The sequence below is a fragment of the Ambystoma mexicanum genome, chromosome 1p (assembly GCF_040938575.1).
Source record: "Ambystoma mexicanum isolate Mex_15411 chromosome 1p, UKY_AmexF1_1, whole genome shotgun sequence".
Taxonomy (NCBI): Eukaryota; Metazoa; Chordata; class Amphibia; order Caudata; family Ambystomatidae; genus Ambystoma; species Ambystoma mexicanum.
In genome coordinates this window covers 1,295,949,855-1,295,975,363 of record NC_090921.1, presented here as the reverse complement: position 1 = coordinate 1,295,975,363, position 25,509 = coordinate 1,295,949,855, and the positions used below count along the sequence as shown (strand labels likewise).

The window sequence follows — 25,509 nt, the reverse complement described above, 5'->3', positions numbered from 1 at the left end:
TGCACCATTGGTGGCATGCATTTGTGCCACCGTTTTCATGGTTTGAGGTTTTGGTCAGTCATTTCTTCAGATTCCATGTCAGGTATAATTGTCTGATGCCTATTTACATTTCTCACGCGGCACTTCATGAATATTGTGTCATGTGTTGTGCATATGGTTTGATGTTTTGCCGTTGCATACCATGGTATGGTGTGGCAGATGGGGTCCAAGGGTGTTGGGAGAATTTGGGTGGCATACCAGTACTTTCATGCCCTGTTTAGCAGGGGGGGGAAGTACCTTGCATGTGTTCCCTTTGGTCACATGGTATTGGTTGTGTTTAATTAGCTAGGGATGCACACAATGTGGCAATTCCGTGTACACATTCTCAGGGTGGTATGGTTGTGACAATTAACTGTTCCTTTCTCATCATCGATTGTGACCTGGTATGTGCCAGGTCTGTGTACACTGTGCAGGGGTTGGAGGTTAGGTGAAAAATGTGGCCACAAGCTGGGTACCGGCTGCCTCACCACATGCCCTTTCCCCTCCCATGTGCAGCAGCCATGCATGTGGTTGGGGATGTGGGGGCACCACCATGTCCACCGGTACGCCATGCCATGTTGCAAGGTTGTTCAGGTCACATGCTGCCACAATGATCCTGCACACTACTGGGGGTGCATATAGTAGCTGTCCACCAGAGCGGTCAAGGGAGCGGAAGCGTGACTGGAGCACTCCGAATGTGCGCTCCACTAAGGCCCTGGTTGCAATATGGGCTCAGTTGTATCTTACCTGGGGTGGTGTGGTGGGGTTCTGTATGGGCGTCATCATGTGGGTGCTCAGAGGGTAGGCACTGGCCCCTGGTAAGGTGATAATGGTTGTCATTAGTTGGGCTTGTGTATTTGTGTGTGACATGCATGCATGTGCACAGGCATTTGTACTCACCTAGGAGCCATGTGTCGCCATGCTTCTCAGCTTCCAGGGCCCGGCTCAGGGCGGACATTCTGAATATGAAACTATCATGGGTGGACCCAGGATAGTTTGCATAGACAGAGGTGATGATTCCCTTGGCATCGCATACCACCTGCATGTTGATGGAATGCCAGTGCTTGCGGTTTCGATAGATGTGCTCAGTGGCCCTAGGTGGACCTAGGGACACATGGGTGCAATCTAAGGCACCAAGCACTTTGGGGAAGTGTGCCACCCTGTAGAAGTCCAGGACCACAGCCTGCCTTTCTGCGGGTGTTCTGGGCATTTTTATGTGCCTGCGGACTGAGGGAGGCGCGCAGTGATGATTGCCAACACCTGGTGTAGGCAACGTGACTGGGTGGTCTGTGAGACACCCCCCACTATGGCAGTTGTCCGCTGAAATGATGCAGTGGCCAAAAATGCAGTACATTGAGCACCTTCTCCAAGGGGCTCAATGCTTGGGAGCACAGGGTGGGTGATGTGAGTTCATCCTCCCACTTCCTGACCAGCTCTAGGATGATATGAGGTGGAAACCTACACCTGCCATAGACCTGGTCATCAGGCATCCCAAAAAGGCTGGTCCTGGGCACAAAAATGCGGGGCCTGGCTATTCTCCTCCTCCTGCGGTGTCCCACGATCACTGCTGCGAGGAACGGGACATTCATCGTAGCTGTATATGCTTGTTTGTTGTTTGCGTGCACTTTTATGCTGCACTGGGGCGCTTCCGCCTGCTTTCGTGTGGCGGACGTAATTGTGCGTGTATTTTGATGTGTGCGGTTTTTCCCTATTCGGTTCCATAAATACTTGTAGTTCGCGTGCGTGTGAGCGTTCCGTGTACTTCCCAGCAGTACTACCCCAGTTACACCCTTATTTTCACGCGTTGTTCCCCATTCTGCGTGTTCCGCCCCCTTTTTGATGTGTGCGCTGACGTTGTGCAATTTCGCTGTGCGCGTCACGCACGGCGGTCGGGATGTGGAAGTGACGTGTGCGCCACGCACGGATTTGGCGCACATCCCGGGAAATACACGCGCAGGGCCTTCCATGAATCACACGCATGCGCCGGCTTTTTCACGCTTGCGCCAGCTTGCGCGAGTAATTTCGGCGCTCATTTATTCCATGAATTACCCCCATAGTCTAAAGAGTGGTCAGCCGACAAGTGTTTTGATCCCAAAGGTTCCTTCTCAAGGCAAGTGTGGTAGTCATAAGTCTTGAATTTGAGAATGAAAGGTGGATTCTTAGTGACCGTTCGGATTTAGCAATCGCGGATGGACGCCCAGGCACCAGCCTTGAAATCTAAGCAACCTATGAACATCCTACCATACGGTCACTAAGAACACTTGCCTTACGAAGGAACATTCAGGTTCGAAACACGTATCGGCTGACCACTCTTTAGACTATGTGTCTACTCTATGTATATTAAAAAACACACCATCAGAAACTGCATCCAGCATGTACATTCTTGTAATCACAAGACTCCATGAAAACTAGCCCCAGCAAGATATCCAGGAATTCCTACTTTTCCATTACGAAAGGTGTTGGGTTCACCTTTTCACACCTGTGACCCTGGCCTGAGCTAATAGAGACAACCAGAACACAATTGAGCTCAGCACAGGAGTATTCTTCCCTAGAGCCCACCTTTCCCTTATCTGCTATCTCTAAACTGAACATGATATCCTGAGGTGTACAGGCAGCGTCCGTTTTTAGCCTTGAAGGTATCCTGACTCTTTATAAACAATACTTTTTCACCTCACTGCTTTATGGCCTGGAGGCACTCGGCATGAAGGATCTCTCATGGCTGAAAGCCTTGGAGGGTAGATTTTGGAGGAAAATGCTAGGGCTTGGGCCTAGTGTCCCAATAGAAATCTTTCACCTTGAGCTGGGACTTACCTCTCTTTCATCCATGGTAATCAAAAAACGATGCTTATTCTATTTAAAGTACTTCAAGCTACCAATATGCCCCTTGCTGAATATATTAGGCAAACAACCACCCTTCACACAACATTTGTAACACTATCAGCCTTGGTATTTGGCGACCTAATGTGGGCTGGAAGCCTGTGATGGAGGGAACCTTGCGTGACTTGAATAGGAAAGCAGTCCAAAAATAACGAGCAATGGGATTGGTGCAAAAACTAGGTATATTTAGCTACTCTAATCAGCTTTCATAGCCTAATGGAACAACTTGTCTATAGTTATAAAGCATCCTAGGAATACCTGTTACTGTGCCCTTACCCTGAATTCTGTATTCTTCGGAGAATTGGCAAACTGCCTATGTTGTCGGTCCTCGGTCCGGAGCAAGAGATTCCTAAGGAGGCGATGTATTGTCACTCCTGTGGGCTCAGGTACCACATGGAAACTGCCCAGCATGTCTTAATGGAGTGCAAGGCACATGACCCTTTATATGTTAGCAAGTTGGGGGCTTATACCTCCGATCCTATCAGCCTCAAGTCAGAGGCATTCTGGCGTTATTATCTGAACTCAGCCCATAAATCAATGCACATTGCACTTTCAGTATTTGGAAGGAACTCTTTAAACACAGAAAGGTAGGGTCAATATTAAAAAAAGAAGAACACGTAGGTTTTCTAACGCACTGCCGATATAGGACGAGATTTGAATCATGAAACATGCACTTTAATGCGGTATGCTGAGAGCACGACTCTGTGCCTCATTATTCATGTCTAATATAGCTCTATGACATTGTCTATTGCAAGACTTGAGTAGCATTAATTTCATAAATCCTATGGAGTTTCTAGGAAATTAACTTTATCCTTATAAAAATAAAATAAAAAATGATTATATTAAATGAATTCAACGAAATAAAATCTAGTGAAATTCTATGAACTTTGAGTAAGAAAATCTGAATGATTCCTTTATATTTGAAGAATATATAGCTATGCAGTAATGTATACGTTGTATTAATATTATGTGTTGTATTAAGATATATGTTAAAGCTCTTTGAGTTATAAACATAATTAAGAATACTTGTTTATAGGGAAATAAACGCAGAAGGGTGACAAAGGGCTCAAAGAATGTGCCAAAGGATTTACAAGAGCCAAATGCCATTTGAGCATTGGATCGTGTGGCATGTTCACCGGGTTAGTGGCTTGGTGGCTTTAGGCCCAGTCTGTACATACCAGAGTACAAAACACAGCTCTTGGTGGCCAGCACCTGCATTTTGATGCCCCCATACCTCAGGATAAATCAAGGTGGTCCCCCATGAGGATGTGGCATCAGAAAGAAAAGTGGGGGGCCTAAAGGACTCATCAAAAGGTGTACCAAGAAAGGATGAGAGAATGGGACCGAGTAGTTACTGTGAGCGGCGGTAGACCTTTGAACATTTGGGCGACTTTTTACCGTTGTGTGTACGTTTATAATGAATCTATCTTAAATGTTCTACGGTTTTTGTAGTGTCTGTAGGGTTTAGATGTTTTAGAACTTATAAAATATATATCACTACATGGTATGGACGAGTGTTTGTAATGTAGCTAAGAGTACACGTGTTAAATGCAGCAGGTTGCGTTTTTAAAGAAGCTGTAACTGGTCCTCAACCTGCTATCAAATCGGAGAGCAATGGTCCTTTGGGAACTACACTTTAGGCCAGAATCTTCCAGTGGGATGTGCCAGGAGGCCAGACCAATTGCTTCCTGTTCCAGGTCATTGTATCAGAGTGACTTACTGGACCTTGAAGGAGGCTGAAAGATGCTGCATTGAAGCTTTCTCATTGGAGGTAAATTCCATTGAAGTCCACGGTATGCCTTGGGGTGATGTCACTTCATTATGTAAGACCACGGGGTAATCCGGAAGTGAACCGCGGCTCCAGGCATATATATGGGGCATCGCAGAGACGTATCTTTTCACTGGCGAATTAGAACCCCTTAAAAAGGTCTAACCACAAGACACCTGCAAAAAAGGCATGGGCTTGCTTATTCCCCTTGCACGCAACCACAAACCAAACACATGTTTATTGAAAAACCTTTATTTATATTATTCAAAAACAACTATTCTTAAATCACAAATGGAACGAACATAGAGTAAAGTGCATGACAGGAGAGACGTGTGCTTTTCTTCAATTTCTCCACTTTAAATAACCATGTGTTTAATTAATTTTATTCGTCTAACTCAAAACAGTTGTCTGAAAGTCACTTTCGAGGTATATGGGGTGCGGGGGTGGAGTAATGCGGGAATAACTTAAACATAAATTATATTGCACATGCTTTAGAGCCAATGCCCCCAAAAGCATTATATGCAAGTAAAAAAACAAAAAAACATGAGCTAGATAGCATAAATATCAATTATAATAAAATAATAATTTAACAAAACAGTGAAATAAAAATAAATAAATATTTGTACCAAAATATTGACATGGACGTAAATAAATGTGCCCCAATTGCTTGCGGCGGGTGGGGTGGGGGTGGGGGGTGGGTGGAGGGATCAGGGGGTTAGGGTAATTTTTTCCCTCATTAGATAAATGCTGAAAGGGAGAAATAACCTAGGTCGGCCGAACCAACCACACTGGGTGAGCGACCTTGTGCCTGGTTCCATTCCTGGGATTTCAGTGAAGTAAAATTCTAGGAGGCATTGTCCCAATTCGCACAATTTCATCCAATCCAATTAGCGTAACACATTATATTGGCATGTCAGAAAAGCCCAGAAATGGCAACGTAGGGTCCAGAACATTTGGGAATTCTAAGGTGGGCCGTTTTACAAACCATTTTCAGAGACGTGAGCAGATGCGACACCAGTTAACATATTCCCGCCAATGAGCAGTGGGAGTCAGGCAATACAAAGCCTGTGCTGGTTTTCAGAATCACTCCCCCCATCATTTTGGGGTTACATCCTGGAGTCTCCCCAATGAGGCACACCGTTGCTACTTTTGGAATCTGCTCGTCGTTTCTTTCTCAGAACCTTTTCGGCTGCCTTATTTGAGATATCCGACGTCGGCCGGGCGTTCTTTGCCTTTTACTTATGTGCCTACATTTTTCCAAGGAAATGCAAAACCACCGATGTGAAAATCCTCACGAAAAGCAGGTCCAGGTGAGCCCATCACTCTTGGCAGGAGGTAAGTTGAGATCCCCAGAACGTCAATCAACACTGGACTGGCCAACCCCAAAGGCACGCCACATCATGTACATTTAATGTGCGATAAGTAAATGGGACCGGAGAGTGACACCTTGCTAAGCCTTCTGGGAACATGCTTTTAAAATGGACCCGGTGTGGACCAGTTTTCAAATACAAGTGCGGAGGGACACATTGTTCAAGATCAGTAGTTAATATGGGCTGTGAACTATGCTCACGTGCTGTGTGCTTGTGATACACGTCTAGTGAGTGCCACTTCCCACTAGGAACGGCATGTGTTCAGTAGGCCGCGTCATAACCTCACACATTCGGAGGTACGCTGGCTATCCTGTACCTAGACCTCCAAGTGCTGCAAGCGAGAAGTGCTGTAAGGGGGGCGGGGGGTACTGCGCCACGCGCGCACCAGAAGGGCTGGAGCGAGGCTCTGCAGTTGCTGAAGAGAAGAGACCCTACCCTTTCACCGTTGCAGAGGGGGACGGGGGGAGTGCTTTTGGTGGAAGATGACATCTTTGTGGTGCTTAGAACCCGTCCACAAAAAGGGGTGGGGCTTGTTTGGTTCATAGTCGCCTTCTCTATGGTTTAGAACATTAGTTGCCAGACCATCTTCTCCCCACCTGCCTGTGGTGCTGCAAAGCAGGTAGAATGCACTCATTGGAATGCCATTTGAAAAAGGCAGATTTTGCCTCCACTTTTTGTATAAAGACTTACATTTGAGGGCAAACGGACATTTTACAACAAAACCTTCAAACTATCAACATTAGGTTAGGGAAACTGGTCTAATCTTTAAAAGGCAGAGCTCTGCACCAGCCTTAAGGTAGGGCTTTGACCAGCCTCAGATCAAAGCGAGTAGGGGAAAATGACTAAGGGTCTGGTTTCAGGAGAACATTAGATATGACTTCTGTATTTTGTGGGAGTGGTTGTATCTGTGTTGATCTGAAATATTGTGTGTGGGTTTGAGGTTTTATGATCGCCCATATATCACAGCATGTTCTCTTTTATGCAACGCTTGGATACCCAATGGTCAGTGTGTGCGTTCTATGGAAAGTCGGCTTTCTAGCCTCAATTTGAAGGACATCCTGCTGAGGTTTGGTCTGACATAGAAAGGTCTGTGAAGTGGAAAGATTCCTATTGGTGCTGATGCTTCTCACAGGGCAAGCAAGGGTTTACCAGTGAAGGTACCGGGCAGTAGAGTGCAAAGCAGTCACTTTATTGGGTCCATCTTATCTGCAGCTTATGCCCTGGTAAGTGGATCACCTCCTAATAGTTAATTTGTTTGCTGTTGGGTTTGGCCATTGTCTGGAATGTTCGCCCCCACATAGAGCAGTACGCGTTTGGCTTGGAACAAGCTCACAGTTCACCTGTGGCATATGCCGCATAGCTAAACCCTCACCTGGAATAAGTAATACCGCCTGCATGCACACCAGACCACCATGTGCCCCCACTTCAAATTCAGACCAGCATTTCTCCAGTAGGACTGCTTTGCCCTTATGGACCTGCATTCATTGGTGGATATAGTGTGTTCTTTTCGATGGTGACCGGTAGCTCCGTCGTTGCCCATTCTGTGTGTCTCACCTCATGAGCCTCAATGCATCCTGCTGCCTGTAGTGAACGTGGTTGCAAGATGAAGATCAGCGATTGGACACGAGATGTCCAGTCCCCTAAAACAACACACCCACTGCCTTTAGATCAATGAAGTTCTTACTCAGAGGCATGACTGGTTACTCCGGTAACCCGCCAATGTGAACCCATTCATAAAGCACTTCTCAGTCTCTGCGGCACTATCTGCTCACTTGCTCGGAGGGCCTCGCTTCAGACCAGACATGTAAGTGAGCAGGAAGCAGAGTCAGTTGCAGGGCCCCCATCGTTGAGGGATGGTCCCAGCTGAACTAGAAGAAGCTTCGCCCGGGCTTGGCTGCGAGTTTCCCCTCAGAGGTCGATGTCTAGTACGTCGGTGGGGGTACTAGACCTCTCCACCTCTTCAGTGGATTTGGAGGTTGGCACCTGGTCAGTTTGGGCTTGTTGGATGGTGGACTGGAGGGCATTTTCAAGCTGCTCCTGACAGGCTTGCAGGACATCCTGTAATGAGAAGGTACATGTATGATTATAATAACATGGGTTTCTAGCGGCTACATGTGCATTTAGAACAGGTTTTTTTTTCTCCAAAGCATGACCTCAACATGGGCAAGTCTTTCATAGCTGCAGGACACTAGGGGCAAGCAGGCTAGTTCACACTTTCTCACTCTGTATTCAAAGTATTACATACATTGTAGTCCTGGACAGAACACACCGGTCCCATGCTACCCCAATCTATGGAAAGTGGCAAGTGTATAAAGGGCGTGAGATAGGCAAATATAACACAAAAGCCCCAGGGGCAAACAAATCTTACTGTTTAAGGGCGGAGGAATTCTGTCCAAATCCACATCCCTCCGACCTTCTGCATAACATGATATAACTTTCTCATCACTGGGAGGTTCCGTCAAATGTTCTAATGCTGTCTGGTATGCTTTCGTGCACATACATGTTCTCCGATATATTGGCTGTTACCTTTGAGCAGCGTCTGCACTGTTAGTCAGATAGTACCTTCAGACAATTCCATTGCACCCTGGGACACTAGGCTACGATTCCATAGCACCCTGGGACACTAGGATAAGATTCCATTGCACCCTGGGACACTAGGACAAGATTCCATTGCACCCTGGGACACTAGGATAAGATTCCATTGCTTGCACCCTGGGACACTAGGATACGATTCCATTGCACCCTGGGACACTAGGATACGATTCCATTGCACCCTGTGACACTAGGATACGATTCCATGGCACCCTGGGACACTAGGATAAGATTCCATTGGACCCTGGGACACTAGGATAAGATTCCATTGCACCCTGGGACACTAGGATACGATTCCATTGCACCCTGGGACACTAGGATAAGATTCCATTGGACCCTGGGACACTAGGATAAGATTCCATTGCACCCTGGGACACTAGGATAAGATTCCATTGCACCCTGGGACACTAGGATACGATTCCATTGCACCCTGCGAAACTAGGATAAGATTCCATTGCACCCTGGGACACTAGGATAAGATTCCATTGCACCCTGGGACACAAGGATAAGATTCCATTGCACCCTGGGACACTAGAATACGATTCCATTGCTCCCTGGGACACTGGGATAAGATTCCATTGCACTCTGGGACAAGATTCCATTGCACCCTGGGACAAGATTCCATTGCACCCTGGGACAAGATTCCATTGCACCATGGGACACTAGGATAAGATTCCATTGCACCCTGGGACACTAGGATAAGATTCCATTGGACCCTGGGACACTAGGATACGATTCCATTACACCCTGCAAAACTAGGATAAGATTCCATTGCACCCTGGGACTCTAGGATAAGATTCCATTGCACCCTGGGACACTAGGATAAGATGCCATTGCACCCTGGGACACTAGGATAAGATGCCATTGCACCCTGGGACACTAGGATAAGATGCCATTGCACCCTGCGACACTAGGATAAGATGCCATTGCACCCTGCGACACTAGGATACGATTCCATTGCACCCTGGGACACTAGGATACGATTCCATTGCACCCTGGGACACTAGGATACGATTCCATTGCACCCTGTCACACTAGGATAAGATTCAATTGCACCCTGGGACACTATGGTACGATTGCATTGCACCCTGGGACACTAGGATACAATTGCATTGCACCATGGGACAAAATTCCATTGCACCCTGGGACACTAGGATACGATTTCATTGCACCCTGGGACACTGGGATAAGATTCCATTGCACCCTGGGACACTAGGATAAGATTCCATTGCACCCTGCGAAACTAGGATAAGATTCCATTGCACGCTGCGAAACTAGGATAAGATTCCATTGCACCCTGGGACACTAGGATAAGATTCCATTGCACCCTGGGACACTAGGATACGATTCCATTGCACCCTGGGACACTAGGATACGATTCCATTGCAACCTGGGACACTAGGATAAGATTCTGTTGCACCCTGCGACACTAGGATAAGATGCCATTGCACCCTGTGACACTAGGATAAGATTCCATTGCACCCTGTGACACTAGGATAAGATTCCATTGCACCCTGGGACACTAGGGTACGATTGCATTGCACCCTGGGACACTAGGATAAGATTCCATTGCACCCTGGGACACTAGGATAAGATTCCATTGCTTGCACCCTGGGACACTAGGATAAGATTCCATTGGACCCTGGGACACTAGGATACGATTCCATTGCACCCTGGGACACTAGGATACGATTCCATTGCACCCTGGGACACTAGAATAAGATTCCATTGGACCCTGGGACACTAGGATAAGATTCCATTGCACCCTGGGACACTAGGATAAGATTCCATTGCACCCTGGGACACTAGAATACGATTCAATTGCACCCTGGGACACTGGGATAAGATTCCATTGCACCCTGGGACAAGATTCCATTGCACCCTGGGACACTAGGATACGATTCCATTGCACCCTGCAAAACTAGGATAAGATTCCATTGCACCCTGGGACACTAGGATAAGATTCCATTGCACCCTGGGACACTAGAATACGATTCCATTGCACCCTGGGACACTGGGATAAGATTCCATTGCACCCTGGGACACTGGGATAAGATTCCATTGCACCATGGGACACTAGGATAAGATTCCATTGCACCCTGGGACACTAGGATACGATTCCATTGCACCCTGCAAAACTAGGATAAGATTCCATTGCACCCTGCAAAACTAGGATAAGATTCCATTGCACCCTGCAAAACTAGGGTAAGATTCCATTGCACCCTGGGACACTAGGATACAATTGCATTGCACCATGGGACAAAATTCCATTGCACCCTGGGACACTAGGATACGATTCCATTGCACCCTGGGACACTAGGATACGATTTCATTGCACCCTGGGACACTGGGATAAGATTCCATTGCACCCTGGGACACTAGGATAAGATTCCATTGCACCCTGCGAAACTAGGATAAGATTCCATTGCACGCTGCGAAACTAGGATAAGATTCCATTGCACCCTGGGACACTAGGATAAGATTCCATTGCACCCTGGGACACTAGGATACGATTCCATTGCACCCTGGGACACTAGAATAAGATTCCATTGGACCCTGGGACACTAGGATAAGATTCCATTGCACCCTGGGACACTAGGATAAGATTCCATTGCACCCTGGGACACTGGGATAAGATTCCATTGCACCCTGGGACACTGGGATAAGATTCCATTGCACCCTGGGACAAGATTCCATTGCACCATGGGACACTAGGATAAGATTCCATTGCACCCTGGGACACTAGGATAAGATTCCATTGGACCCTGGGACACGAGGATACGATTCCATTGCACCCTGCAAAACTAGGATAAGATTCCATTGCACCCTGCAATACTAGGATAAGATTCCATTGCACCCTGGGACACTAGGAAAAGATTCCATTGCACACTGAGACACTAGGATACAATTCCATTGCACCCTGCGAAACTAGGATAAGATTCCATTGCACCCTGCGAAACTAGGATAACATTCCATTGCACCCTGCGAAACTAGGATAAGATTCCATTGCACCCTGGGACACTAGGATAAGATTCCATTGCACCCTGGGACACTAGGATAAGATTCCATTGCACCCTGGGACACTAGGATAAGATGCCATTGCACCCTGCGACACTAGGATAAGATGCCATTGCACCCTGCGACACTAGGATAAGATTCCATTGCACCCTGTGACACTAGGATAAGATTCCATTGCACCCTGGGACACTAGGGTACGATTGCATTGCACCCTGGGACACTAGGATAAGATTCCATTGCATCCTGGGACACTAGGGTACGATTGCATTGCACCCTGGGACACTAGGATATAATTGCATTGCACCCTGGGACAAGATTCCATTGCACCCTGGGAACTAGGATAAGATTCCATTGCCAATCAACATTTTGACAAAAATCACCATTCGTTGCCCCTCCCTCCCAATGACGATTCTGCACTAAAACGTTAAAGTGGTTACAAGGATTGCCTGGCTTAGAAGAGTTCCCTGTGGAGCCCAACTCAGCCCGCTTAATATAAGTGTGAATGGACAACTAGATTGTCGAGAGTCTAAAATGGCCCCAGCGATCTAGCAAAGAGTGAAACGGGAAGCCTTCACTTGCCCATTTGTACACGAGAAGATAGAATTAGGACTTGTAATATCAAATATGTATATTACAGGGAGGTGACATCAGATTAAATATATATTAAAGGGCAGTAGTCGCCAACCTACAGTTAAGAAAACCAATTTGCATTGACTTTTCCCCAAATTCTATTGCTAGAATCTTTTAAATTTGCTGAACGGATTTGGAAGACAATTTCCAAAACCCAATGCCTACCACGGGCCCCTCCAAACTGGGAGCTTTGGGGAAATGTGTTAAATAGTTTAAAAGTGAATAAGAAAATAAAAGTTGTTTTCCACCTACTTCAATTCCTATTACCTGAGAGAAAAGGTGCTTTCATTAAACATAAATAGCCTGTTAACATATTCTGAGTTATCGAAACAAAACCCATGAAATTCAGTGGCCGTGGGAAGTGACGATCCTCATAGCTCATAGTGCTCCCAGTTGCTTACCGCATAAGCACATACATGAGATCACAGCAAGGATCAACAATTAGATTGAAAATGACAACTGGGGGACATCTCTGGAGGGGAACTCAGAGCTAAGATGATCATCACTTCCCACGCCTGCCAAATTTTATGGATTTTGTTCCGATTTATCGCATCATCTTAACTACACCTTTTTCACAGACTCAAGGGATTTCACTGAAATATATAAACTCTACAGATTTGGTTAAATTGGTGTTTCCATGGGAAGAGTCGTTTATTGAGATGCGTACAACTTTTGGACATTAGAGCCATCTGCACGATACTTCTCAAAACAAGTATGGATGCCCCATTGGATTTCTTACAAAGATGATCAAAGTTCATCCGGGGTGGGCAAAGTGCACCCACCTACCTTAAAAACCACATACACACTGAACGGATGCGCACCAAACCTTTGTGAGGAGCAGCACCTGGGCCAACTTGACTGCTTGGTCTGGTTCGGTGAAAATCCATCCAGCATTTAAAATAAATATATATTTCACTTTGCTTGCACCGTGTTAGTCAAGGTTTGAATAGAATGTTGATTCAGAAAAAAACAAGTCAATACCTTAATTAGGCTAATAAAGTCATTTATTTTGCTTATTTGCCAGCATGGAATGTCTCAACGTCCTCAGGCAGAGATTCAATTAATGAATTAAACAGTATCCTAGTTTCGAATGGAAGCCAACATAGTTCAAGTAGGATGGGGGCAATTGCTCAAATTTCTGTGCTGCTGTAAAGAGACATGCTGCAGCTTGATGGACTGCTTTTAGGGGAGCCAAGTGAGCAGCTGAGAGCCCTGTCAGGACAGCATTTCCCCAATCCATGTGCAAGACCACAAGGGCCTGAACTACACTTTGAATGTCCTGTGGTGGAATGAAGGGTTTGATTTTTTTGAAGGATAGAGATTCTGAGCCAGGCTATTTTGGACTTCTAGGCTATGAGTTTCTGGAAGGAAAGCTTGCTGTCAATGGTGAAGTCTAAGGATTTTGCTGAGTGAGAGTTGTGGATCAAATCCTTCTAGGCACATATCATTGAGCCATTGCTGGACAAGTTTTATTTTAAGCAAGCGGACCGATGAGGACGAATTCAGTCTTGGATGGGTTTAGTTTGAAGTAGGCAGTCGACATACAGGACTGGATGATGGCTAAGTAATCGCAGAGACAAATGATGTCCTGCACGCTATTTACCCTCATGTACAACTGAGCATTGCCTGCGTATTGTTGGATGGCTGTACTGGGATCTTTGTGGAGAGTGCTCCATGTAAAGGTCTAAAAAGGATTGGTGAAAGTATGGAGCATTGGGGGACTCCGCAGGAGACCTGGAGTCGGCTGGAACACAAGAAGTTCATCTGGACAGCCTGGTGTCTGCCCAAGAGGTAGGAGGTAAACCAATTAAGGAGAGTGCCAGAGTATCCCTTCCTGTCAGCAAGAAGGGAGAGAAGAATGCAGCTGAGAGTTCAAGGAGGACAAGTAGGCATGATTTGGAGAGTATCATCCACCACCTGGATGATGGCTGTTTCGATGCTACACTTTGGGCGGAACCCTGACTGATAGTCATTTAGGAGGTTGAGTTAGATTCTGGCGAGTAGTTGTGCAGCAACTACTTTTTCCAAGATTTTGCCAATAAACGTGAGGTCCGTAATGCGCATGTAGTTGGCCAGATCATCTGTATCTAGGGTTGTTTTTTTCAAAAGAGGTTATATGAGACCATTCTTGAGGGTGTCCGGGAATGATCCTTCTGCAAGGGAGGCGGCATTCATGATGCGGAGGAGCGCATTGAGTGTGGACCTGTCTATTGTTTAATGATGGCGGCCAGAATTATATTGTCAGAGTAAGAAGTGGGTTTGAGGGAGGCAATAATTTTAAGGATATCTGGGGGAAAGAGGAGAGAATTTGGTCTAGAGGGGCAGTGTTCATGCTGGGGTGCAGGGGATGTTATTGCTGTGACCGGTTGATTTGATGGTCTCTCGGATTTTGTCTATTTTTCAATAAAAAAAAGATGGGTTTATTCCATCACATTTTTCCTGAGTTGCTGGTACCTGTCTGAAGCGGCTGCAATGGTGGTGGAGTAGTGAGCAGCGTTGGCCTCGATAATAATCAGAATCGTGTGGTTTGCATGCAGAGATTTGAGGTTCGTGAGGTCTCTCAAGTTATGATTTTTGCGCCTTTTCTCTAGGGCTCCGATTGAGCGTTTGTTGGAGGCTAGCTCGGGGGTGTACCATGGGGCGGAGGTTTGGTGTTAGCCTGGCTGGATTTTAGGGGGGCATGAGTGGCCACCAGTTTCACAGCAGAGTTGCTGAAAAATTCAAGGAGGCCCAAGGCATTCCCTGTGGTGGGGAAGTCTACAAAGTACGCTTTTAGCTCATTGACCGGAAAGATTTTGAATTAGTGGCGCTGAGTGAGGGGACATTTAGCCTGACCTTTATGAGCCGTAGTCGAGTGGGTGACTGATAATGGGATGGCGGCGTGGTCAGACCAGTCAAGTGGGATAGGGTCTGCACAGTTGATGCAGGGGGGTGATGTGCAGACTGCGTCTGGGGTGTTGCCTTTGTTGTGCGTGGGGGAGAGCAGAATTTGCTTAATGTCCATGGAGGCGATCAGTGTGAAAAGCGTGCTTCGAGTGTGGTTGTCAGCCTGTGACCCGGGGGCATTAAAATCACTGAGAAAGATATTATTTCAATGTGCTAATTTGGTGGAGGAGAGATGTCTGCAATGAAAGAGTCACTCCTGTGAGGTGGCCTGTAGATTAGGTGGAAGGCAATTGATTACTTGTGCGACAGAGGGAACCGGCAGGCGAGTGACTCAAATGAGCTTGTTCTGGGAGAGAGGATGATGGAGCATGGCCAATCGCTGCTGTGGATGATTCCCACGCTGCCTCCTGCGCTACCTTTCACCCTGCGTATGTGTTAGCCAACAAATGCAATTCCCACTCGGCCTGGTGGGAATAGGTGCAGATAGGAGTTGTAGGCCTGAACATCTGGGGTTTTAAATGTAGGTTTGTAGCTGCCTCGATGTATGCTACAAAATCATGTTTGATGCTCTGTAGAGTTGTAAAACATGTCTTATAAGACCGTTACACTGTAAAAACAACCCCTTTTCTTTCAGGAGGTCAACAGATTTGTGGTCAACTATATGATGCCATCAGTGAGGTCATATGCCATGTAATGTGCGTCAGTATGAGTGGTGCCTGGTGGCGGCGCGAATTATGGTTGCGGAGCTCATCACAACCTGCTTTTCCATTTTCTGCCAAAAATACACCGTCCCTTCAGATCAAATTGTTTCACTGAATGTGTACGGTTTTTAAAGTGTAGACTCAACCATAACATTCCTTGAACGAAAGTTTTTTTTTCTCCTTTTTCTATGAATATAACACATTTACACTGTACTTTGGCCATTGCGTGACACTCTTCCAGCGCAGCAAGCCGCCACGAACTCCAGCAATCTACCCCTTCTGCACCAGGGAGGTTCTTACCGGATCACAGCGGATGGCACGCGCCAGGTGCTCCGTGATGAGCAGGTGGAGGGTGGGTCCTCCCAGGTCGCCAAGGCGCAGCCCCGTCATAGCAGCTGCAACGCTGGCCGCCGCTATTATAGACGGCGGGAACGTGATGAAGTTACAGTCTGAAAAAGTTAACGAGATATGGGACAGCATAAGAGACACGTGATAAGTACGAAGGGCTGCATAGGAGTGCAAAGGGCGGGCACACCTATCACCATTGAACAATAAATGAAACATCAATATTATAGAGAAGGCACTTCTTTTATCTTTAATATTTTTGAGGGGTGGAGGGGGCCTCCCCTCAAACTCCTGTTTCGCACCCCTAAAACCCACCTCAGCCGCTTCCCAAAAATATTTAACCCTTTATCCCCACCCCTAAATGCATTCTCTATAAAATATTTTGTTATAAAATATTCGATATATGTTCATTCTCTATAAAATATTCAATATTAAGACTGCATAACGAACAATCAGCACCATCAAGCCCACACGGCTACATAGACCTGCTTCCACTCCCCGTGGGCATGCTTCGGGTACAGTGAGCGACCCACTACAGGTCACTGCGATGGGCACTGTGTGTCACCTGCTCCATCTCCCAATTGCCAAGTACCCAGTGAGGACCCAATCCAGTAAACCAACTGTAATTGGATAAAGTAAGGACCCTGTTCCAACTCCCTGTTGTAATGCACTGGGCACAGCGACAAGCTTACTCCAACCTCCTTTTCTAACAGGCACAGTTAGGACTGCCTCGCTTCTCTATCAATGCACAAGGCGGGATCTGCGCATTGTAATGGGCACAGCGAGGGACATACTCGGAATTCCCGCTGAAAGTGTTGGGCACAGTGCAACACCATACCCAACTCCCCATTGACGGACACGGGCCGCACGGGGGGGGGGCTTCATTAAAATGCCTGCTGCAAGCCATTGGTCAAACGTGGGCCAATCGTCTTCGTTACAACACATTCAACACCCTGAGGGACCAAGTCCATATCCCTGTGGAAAGGCCTGATCCAACACACATTGCAATGCACTGGATACAATTGAATGGAGGCCCAGTGAGGGATATGTTTCATATTGTGTAGCTTTCCCACAACCTCTTCCACCCATTATTGGTTTAGAAGTTGGGCATTTATCCCATAGACCTCACTCAAGCCCTCGGTTCCTTAGACCTACGTCTTACCCTCGAGAGCAGTGTTATCTTCCAATGTCCTGTTGTGATGTACCTTTCTAGTTGAGAAGAACCTCCTACATTTGGAAAGTGGGAAAACAGTTCCCAGAATGCTGGTTTTGAAACCTTGGCTTGGCATCAGCACCCACACTTGAGAGGGTGAACGGAGAGTTGGGTATAGGCCAAACGTACTCACCACTGGCACACAGTGCGATGAAGGTCTCTGTGTGTTTCCGCACCAGCTGTCCCTTTGCATCAGGGATGCAGAGGGGCTCCAAGAAGTGCGGGAGGAAGTCACGGGGTGTCACAGCGGCAATGTCCCACTTGAGTTTGTTCAGGACCAGAAGCTCCATAGCCTGCAGCAGAGAAAGAGGGAATATGAGTGATTGATGTGAACGGGGGGGGGGGCGGGGCGGAGGGCAAGAAAGACAAGCTTTGCAGCCCTGTATAGAAACTGTACTACATGCGATTCAAGAGGAGCAGATGGCCACCACAGAAACTGAAACAGGGGCTCTGCGCGGAACCCTTCTTCCATGTCTACTACCAGAGAAAGCGGCATGGAACATGGGTGCGGTGAGGCAGAGGGGGAGATAGAACGAGGCCAGGTAAGTGGGTATTTGGGAGAGTATTATGGGCGACGGGAATAAGTAAGGGTGAGGCATTAGATGGTCGGAGTGGGTGCAGGCTCTATGGCTGTTCACACCCCCTGCCCCTGATTGGCTTGCACATTCTCCCCGGTGCAAACGAAATATAACAGAACTGACCGGGTGCGCCTGAAACTCTCCTTGATAAAGGAGAACGAGCAAGTGCTCCCAGCCTGACAGGAACAGATGCACTGGTTTTGAAGCAAACTTGTAGCATTCTATTGTGTGGTATGGGCATGTAGCCTTCTGGCATCTGCCGACCAACTCATTACTCCAAATCCAATTGGAGAGGACCTTCTATTCTTATCCCAAGAAATCTTCCTCGCAGAGGAAAGGTTCCGCCAGGCAAACTCCAGAGGAAAGCATCACAATGAAACATCTGGATAAAGGACCAAGACCACACCAACATCTGTACTTCAGCATCTAAGCCCATTGACTATCAGAATAGCATGATATATGGTTACTCCGCCCCTCAACAAATTGGCGGGCTTGCCAGATAACAAATTGACGTACTACATTCTCTCCACACCTAAAAGGGTGGTCACTTACCCGGAGGTCAGGCTCCGTGAAGGAGTAGTCCGAGTACAGGCACAGTTTCTCCATGGTGAGGGGGCTGGTGTCCTTCATCTTGGAGGCCAGGAGCAGGCAGGTGGAGCCCAGCAGCTGCAGTCTTCTCTTCTCCACCGAAAGGATGGACAGGAACCGGTCCAGGCAGTTCACGGCCAGCGGGAACACGTCCTCCTCACAGCTCTGCTCTTCACACACCTGTCGGAAGAGACACAGGTTGGGTCACACGCCGCAAAACTACTGCTGAGCATCGAGGCCATTAAGACCACAGATGGTGTAACCACAAGATGGGGGCCGACACTCAAAGCCTAAAGCGGAGGACAAGAGGTGTTTGGCTATGAGCTGCACGACGTACAGGGGAGACCACAGACTGGAGTCGCACTATTGAGGGAAGTTACTCTGCATATAGCGTGGACACTGAAACCATAGGGGTGAGCCTCGTGAAATGAATCTATGGTTTATGTTAAAGAAATTTTACACAGGGTTCAAATGACCACTGTAGCGGTCTCAGAGCACCAGGGCTCGTCTTGAAATTGATGTATTGTGCCCCCCTTCTGTGCTATTCCGACCATAGTCTGCTGAGGAAATGAAAAAGAGAAGGGGGGGGTGACACGACGGTGGGGAAAGAGGGTACAGATAAAACGAGCAAGGGGCGGGAAGAAGGATAGTGTTTGTGTTAGCTTGGGTGCGTCGCGATTCAGACAAGGTATATCGCAGATTGGGCTTGCAGAAATTGCAAGAAGGCCGCTTCTGATAGGTAAGTGGGTGTTACTAAAAGATGTGTGTTGTGTGTGATGGACTGGAGATGTGCTCAAGCGGACCCTTGAAGTGTGCTGGGTTTCATTTCCCATAGCACGTTTAATTCCTCCCACAAAACAAACTCTAGAATAGTTATTCTGGGACTGCCAAGCCTAGTGGCCAAGAGTGGACAAGTCAAGAATAGACGGTGTGTGCAGGACGAGCCAGAGGCCTGTGTTTCTCACTGCAGTTATGTCACCTTTTTGGGTGGCGTGGCATCCATGCCATTCATGCAAACCATGTTATCCTGGCATCACCTCCCTCTCACAGCCACAAGCTCTAGAATGTGAGGGCGGATTCTAATGACAGTCGGGGGCTTCTGCCTCGATATGGAGGCTGCTCGGGGGCTTCTGCTCAGGGGCTTCTGCCTCCAGATGGAGGCTGAGCTGCTCAGGGGCTTCAGCCTCGAGATGGAGGCTGCTCTGGGGCTTCTGCCTCGAGATGGAGGCTGCTCGGGGGCTTCTGCCTCGAGATGGAGGCTGCTCTGGGGCTTCTGCCTCGAGATGGAGGCTGCTCGGGGGCTTCTGCTCGAGATGGAGGCTGCTCGGGGGCTTCTGCCTCGAGATGGAGGTTGCTCGGGGGCTTCTGCTCGAGATGGAGGCTGCTCGGGGGCTTCTGCCTCGAGATGGAGGTTGCTCAGGGGCTTCTGCTCGAGATGCAGGCTGCCCAGGGCCTTGCTCATTGAATCTCAAATTCTTCTGCTACACACCCTCTGGTGTCTTATTACATTACCGGCGACACACTGTTGTGATGAGAGTAGGTCTTTGGCACAGGGGTGGGCAGGCTTTGAGGCCTTCGGCAAAGTTGCATTAGTGAGGCAATATGACCCAAGGCGGCATGCTGACCATGTTATAGGCCAGAGTGAAGCGAGGGTCCCTCAATGCGGGCGACTGTGCTGGCCAGCCCGCTACGGGTCATATCATAATTTGCCCCAGCAAGTAAGCACATGTGGGTGCTCAAGGCTAAAGAAAAAGTATAAAAACAAGGGAAAACGTACCTACCTTCAGTCCTGCAATGCTGCACCTGGGAAAGGAGTCCGTTTTCAGTGTTGATTATGATGACATAATAAACACTGAAAGCGGACAGTCTGCCATGGAAGTGCATTGCAGGATTGCTGGTAGGTATGTGTTTCTTTGTTTTATATTGCTTACTCGTGGGTGCTAAAGGCAGCATTGTGAAGGAGTGGGGAGCAAGGGAGGCACAGGTCCAGGGGCATGCAGCACTGGAGAAGCGCGGGATGAGGGCGTATACCAATGAATACAGCCCGCATTCCAAGCTCCCTGACTGGCTCGTGCTCAGTGCTTAAAGTGGGCCGGGGCCTGCCGGGGCCGGGCCCCAGCAGTCTCCAAAAAGTGGGACTCAGCCGGGGCCCTGCCGGGCCCCCGTCCTACCGCAACATTGGCGGGATGCATTATCCCGTCGCGGCCGCAGACGCGAGGGGAGATGCGCCTGCAATGAAGTCAGGCAAGCTGACAGAAGTGGCAGCTAGCCACAGCGACGCTGTGACTGGCTGCCACTTCCTTCCGTCAGTCATAGTAACTGCATCTGGTGACCCCTCGGGCGATAGGTCACCAGAGGCAGTTACTGTCCCTTTGGTTCCCCAGGTCGCCGAGGTGTCTTTAACACTCAGCGAACCTGGGGATTCCTCCACATATTTCGAGGTTTATAAAAGATGGCTTTGAAAGTACACATTTCAAGCCATCTTTTATAAAGCTTTGCCGACAGACAATTTTGTCCGTAGGCAACGCTTTATAAAAGATGGCTTGAATTGTGTACTTTCAAAGCCATCTTTTATAAACCTGAAATGTTTAAAAAAAATGGCATGAAAACTAGGCAAACCGTAGGGTATGCACACATATATATATAAATGTTATATATTTGTGTGAGTACCTTACTATGGTTTGTGTACTTTGCAAGCCATCTTTTATAAACGTAGAAATATGTTACATAATGTTTAGGAAAGATGGCTTGCAAAGTACACAAACCATAGTAAGGTACGCACACAAATATATAACATTTATATATATTTGTGTGTATACCCTACGGTTTGCGTACTTTTTAGGCCACGCCCCTTCCCACAAGCCTCGACCCCAAATGAGCCCCCCCCCTCGATTTCTTACTCCACTTAAAGCCCTGCTCGTGCTCACACCCAGGGTGCTGATGTGGGTGGATTGAAACAATGCACAAAAGAACAGGAGAGCAAACGCCCCTTTACTTCCTTCTCAGGCCCTGGCAGGCAGGTCCTATGGACAGCACTGGGTGAAACCAAGGGAACTCTTAAAAGAGGTTGGTCTTTGAACTGTGTCCTCTGGGAGCAAGGCCCGGGATTGGGCTGTCTAGAAGGTCTTGTGGCCTGCTGGCATCTTCATGGGGATGGTAGCAGCTATGTGTGGGAGACTGGATCCTCTTGGGCTGTAGGGTGGTCCTTAGCAGTAGTACAGTTCTAAGCACACAGATTTGCTTCATTTACTAACGATATCTCTGCAGAAGGGGCGTGTTAGCCTGGGGTCACTGGGGCTTGGGCAGTGGTAGTGACCTGCCCAGGAGTTGAGGAGGGTGTGAGTTTTCCCTACTTTTTGAGAAACACCACAAGAAGGCCAAGCATTGCATACTGCACAAGAAAACAGATCACAGGCACAGTGAGATCCAAGTGCGGGTAGTGCCTTTCCTGGAAGGTTTAGACTGAATCTTAACCACTGGCATTGCTCTGGGCAACCCTCCAGACCATCGTTCTTCGCCTGCCAAGCCATTACAGAAGGGGAAAGACCATATGCAAATCAGGCTTGGCCCCACCCCAAAAGGGGCAGTCCAGCCCGAACTGCTAGGTCACATCCCTTCTGCACGAGACCCCAAGCATCCCCAAACATGTTTTGCCCTTGTTGGGGCTCATCAGTTCAGTGAGGAGTAGCTTGGGTCTCTGGGCCCAGCAGGCAAGGGACCCACGCTTGGCAGGCTGAAAAACGATGGTCTGGAGGGTTGCCCAGAGCTTTGCCCGTGCTTATGATTAATTCAAAACCTTCCAGCCATCACCTTTCTGTTTTGCCAGTTTCCCCAAACAAGAACACCTCTCCTTCCCAAAGACTTGCGATCAGATAGCACATTGAGCTAGGCGCTCGCCCCTGATATCTGTGAGTAAGCCTCCTGTGGCAGGTTCCAATCCAGGCAGGCAGAGGCGTTGCTAGGGGTATGCTGAAGGGGCTAGAGCCGGGTCTTTAGCCCCAGATAGAACTCAGGGGTTACAACCAAAAAGGCTAGCTAGCGCCCAGTCCTGACAGTCCCAAAATTACATTAGCCCAGGATCTTTTTCAGACATAGCAACGCCCCTACAGGCAGGGTCAACTCATCCTTTCCACGTCGATAAATTGAGTACCACTCTGGGACAATAGTGCGTTCTGTTATTTCAGCGCTCTGACATGGGTGTGTAAAGCGATATAAGAAATACATTATTATTGCGTTAAAATCAAATCGGTTTAACAGAAAGGTTCTCTTCGCCGCCACAGTCCTAGCCTCCATGACACATTCCACAACACAGTGCTTCACAATCTCTTTGCTCCCTAAGTGGGAAACAAAACCACGGGCCCCGTAAAGGTCATTCTGTGGGGGGGGTCCGCCCTGAATTACCAGCTCAACAAAGACCCCCTGTCACATTATTCGGCACCTAAAAAAGACGTCAATGAGCAGAGAATAGAGAACCAGCGGCCAGGAGGGGGGAAAGAAGCTGCCCGATGGCCCCTTATCTCCTGCTCGCTGACCCCGGCGGGAGGGGGGTAGGAGGGCTAGCACGGAGATTCAGTGCCGCTCTTCAGAAGGACGGTGAATTATGTCTTATATATTTGCAGAAGCGGTTACCCTGAGATTCGAGAGCCTTTTTGGAACTTTTAGCATACCAGTGTCTGCCTAGGGGGGGATCTTCTCCCATTGACTAATCATCTTGCAATGGACGCCAGGTCACGAACAGAACCAGAGACGACTATTTCTGAGAAATTCACGACGACAGATGACAAAAATGGTCGCATTTACAAACACTTCAAAAACAACATTTCATTCTCGGATGAAATTACGCTGTGCTATAAGAGGAGCTTGCTTACACTATGTTAGCAATTAAACAGGGGGTGGGGGTTGCAGACGGCGGAGGTTATGCAGCGCATAGTGGGGTGCCTGTGTGTGGTTATGTGGCAAAGTGTAGACACAGAGTTGGGGTTACACATTGCCAGCCTGAGGTGGAGTTTAGGATATGAAGTGTAAAGTGTTTAGGTCATGCTTTCCAAGTAAGGTGGATGCTGTGCAGTGCACCCCAAGAGTCATGGGGGTGGCGTGGTGGAGTTATGCAGTGAAAGGTAACGGTTAGGCGTGCAGCTAAGGCTATGAAGTATGCCGCTCGGTATTAGGGATATGCAGTTTTCAGTGTTCCTGTGGTTGGTTGGGGACTGGGGTGTGTGTGCGGTTATGCCACGTAAGAGTGGAGTTGGAAATTAAACTGTGCAGTGCGCTTTTAGCGTTCGGCGGAGGGGGTGCAATGTTAATGAGAGTTGACCGCAGGGTTCTTGCAGTATCCGGGTGGGGGTTGCTTATTCGGTGCAAGGATAGGGGTGCACTTGAGGTCATGCAGTGTAAAGCTGGGATAGAACTGTGGATAGGGCTGTGCTGTGTTGGTGCACCGATCTGTTTATTCTTTAAGGTATGGGGCCCGGCTGATTTGGTGGAATATACAATTCTTTTTCTAGCTGAGATTTTGCGATGAAAGGATACCTTATAGCTAAGGTATATCTGAGGTTATGCACCCCTAAAAGGTTGAGGCCCTGCCTTGAAAGGCTAACAGCTAGACCGCCACGGGTATCCTTCCTCTACACCTGTAGTCCCGTCCGCCCCGGCCCACTTAAAGCGCTGCTGTAGTGGCACTCACATGTGGTAGGAGGGTGCGCTTTATAATGGGGGTTGTCCTTACCTCAAGCATCCAGTTGGCGAGGATTCTGCGCATGTGCGGCCGTACCTCCTGTTGCACGCACTGGAAATAGGAGGGAGAGGGGAGGTAGCGCTCTTCAGCCGCGAGTAGCTCGCATAGCACCCTGCTCTGGAGCAGGACCGGATCGGGTTGGGCTCTGGGTACCGGCCCCGCCTCCAAGCACAGCAGCTGCCTGTCCATATTCATCTCACAGTGAGCTGGCTTCTGTATGCTGCGCGCCGCTGCTTCCCTCGTGTAGCTCAATGCCAGAATGTCCCTTTAAACCGAGCCTGCCACTCATATACCGTCAGAGGCAAGTCTGGAGAAAGCCTCCTCCTCTCGCCTCCTGATTGGACCGTCGCTCTGGCACCTTGCAACCAATCGGAAGGAGCCAGGGAAGCGTCAAGGGACTGATATCCCCTCCCAACCACCTGCTGGGTCTGGAGCTGCACAGAAGGCTGGCTCTGAGTTCTCGTCTACTTCAGAAACACGTTTCATTTTGGTCAAGCGAGAGCCCTCTGAAAACTGCAAGAATTGTCAGGACATGCACAATTAGTCACACTATCTTCACATAAATTTGAGGCATTTTTTGATCAAAGTTAAATTAAAGAAAAGTATTCCGTTTAACTATTTGAAGAAAACCAGTAGAAGTGGCGAGGGAAGTCTGAATTGAATTCTTCCAGAATAGTTCCTGCATGTTGACATTTTTTTAACAACCTATTCACAAATCAAAAAAAAAAGTGTATGCCTGACCATGCACGTGTTGTTTTTTGCATTTTTATTTTTTAGCAATTTTAAAGCGCTCACACAGCCCACGGGCATCGAGGTGCTGTTACAGGAATTGTTTGTTTTAGTTGTGTGTCTTAGTTGCATATTTGTAACATGCTTAAATACCCAGAAGTTTCTAAGCACGACTGGACCCGGGACCGAACCTGTGTTGCTTCCTGTCGTTTTATTGCCGCTGAGCTATCCTGGGACATTTTAACACATGCACACAAGTTAGGCCACATTTTAGGGGTAACTGAGCACGCACACGTTCTGCAATCAACTACAAACGGCCTGTTTCATGTTATTTTTTGCACGGTCCAAAGTCACTTTTCACTGGTGAAAAGTGACTTTGCACTCTGCAACAAAAACCCTGATTCATGCAAAAGTGCAAAGTGTATTTTTGCCATGCAAAGTCACTTTGCACTGCAAAAACAC

General features: G+C 48.0%; 1 protein-coding gene across 1 annotated transcript; it reads right to left on the bottom strand.

The window, feature by feature from the left end:
- Positions 1-4,911: 4,911 nt before the first annotated feature.
- LOC138453134 (G1/S-specific cyclin-D1-like) lies at positions 4,912-24,601 on the bottom strand. Its single transcript, XM_069605693.1, has 5 exons — positions 24,310-24,601; positions 18,549-18,764; positions 17,552-17,711; positions 16,161-16,309; positions 4,912-8,091 (listed from the first exon to the last, which is right to left on the bottom strand). Exons 1-5 carry the CDS (start codon positions 24,511-24,513, stop codon positions 7,942-7,944), a joined length of 879 nt encoding a protein of 292 aa, XP_069461794.1. The 5' UTR covers positions 24,514-24,601; the 3' UTR covers positions 4,912-7,941.
- Between the last annotated feature and the right edge of the window lie 908 nt (positions 24,602-25,509).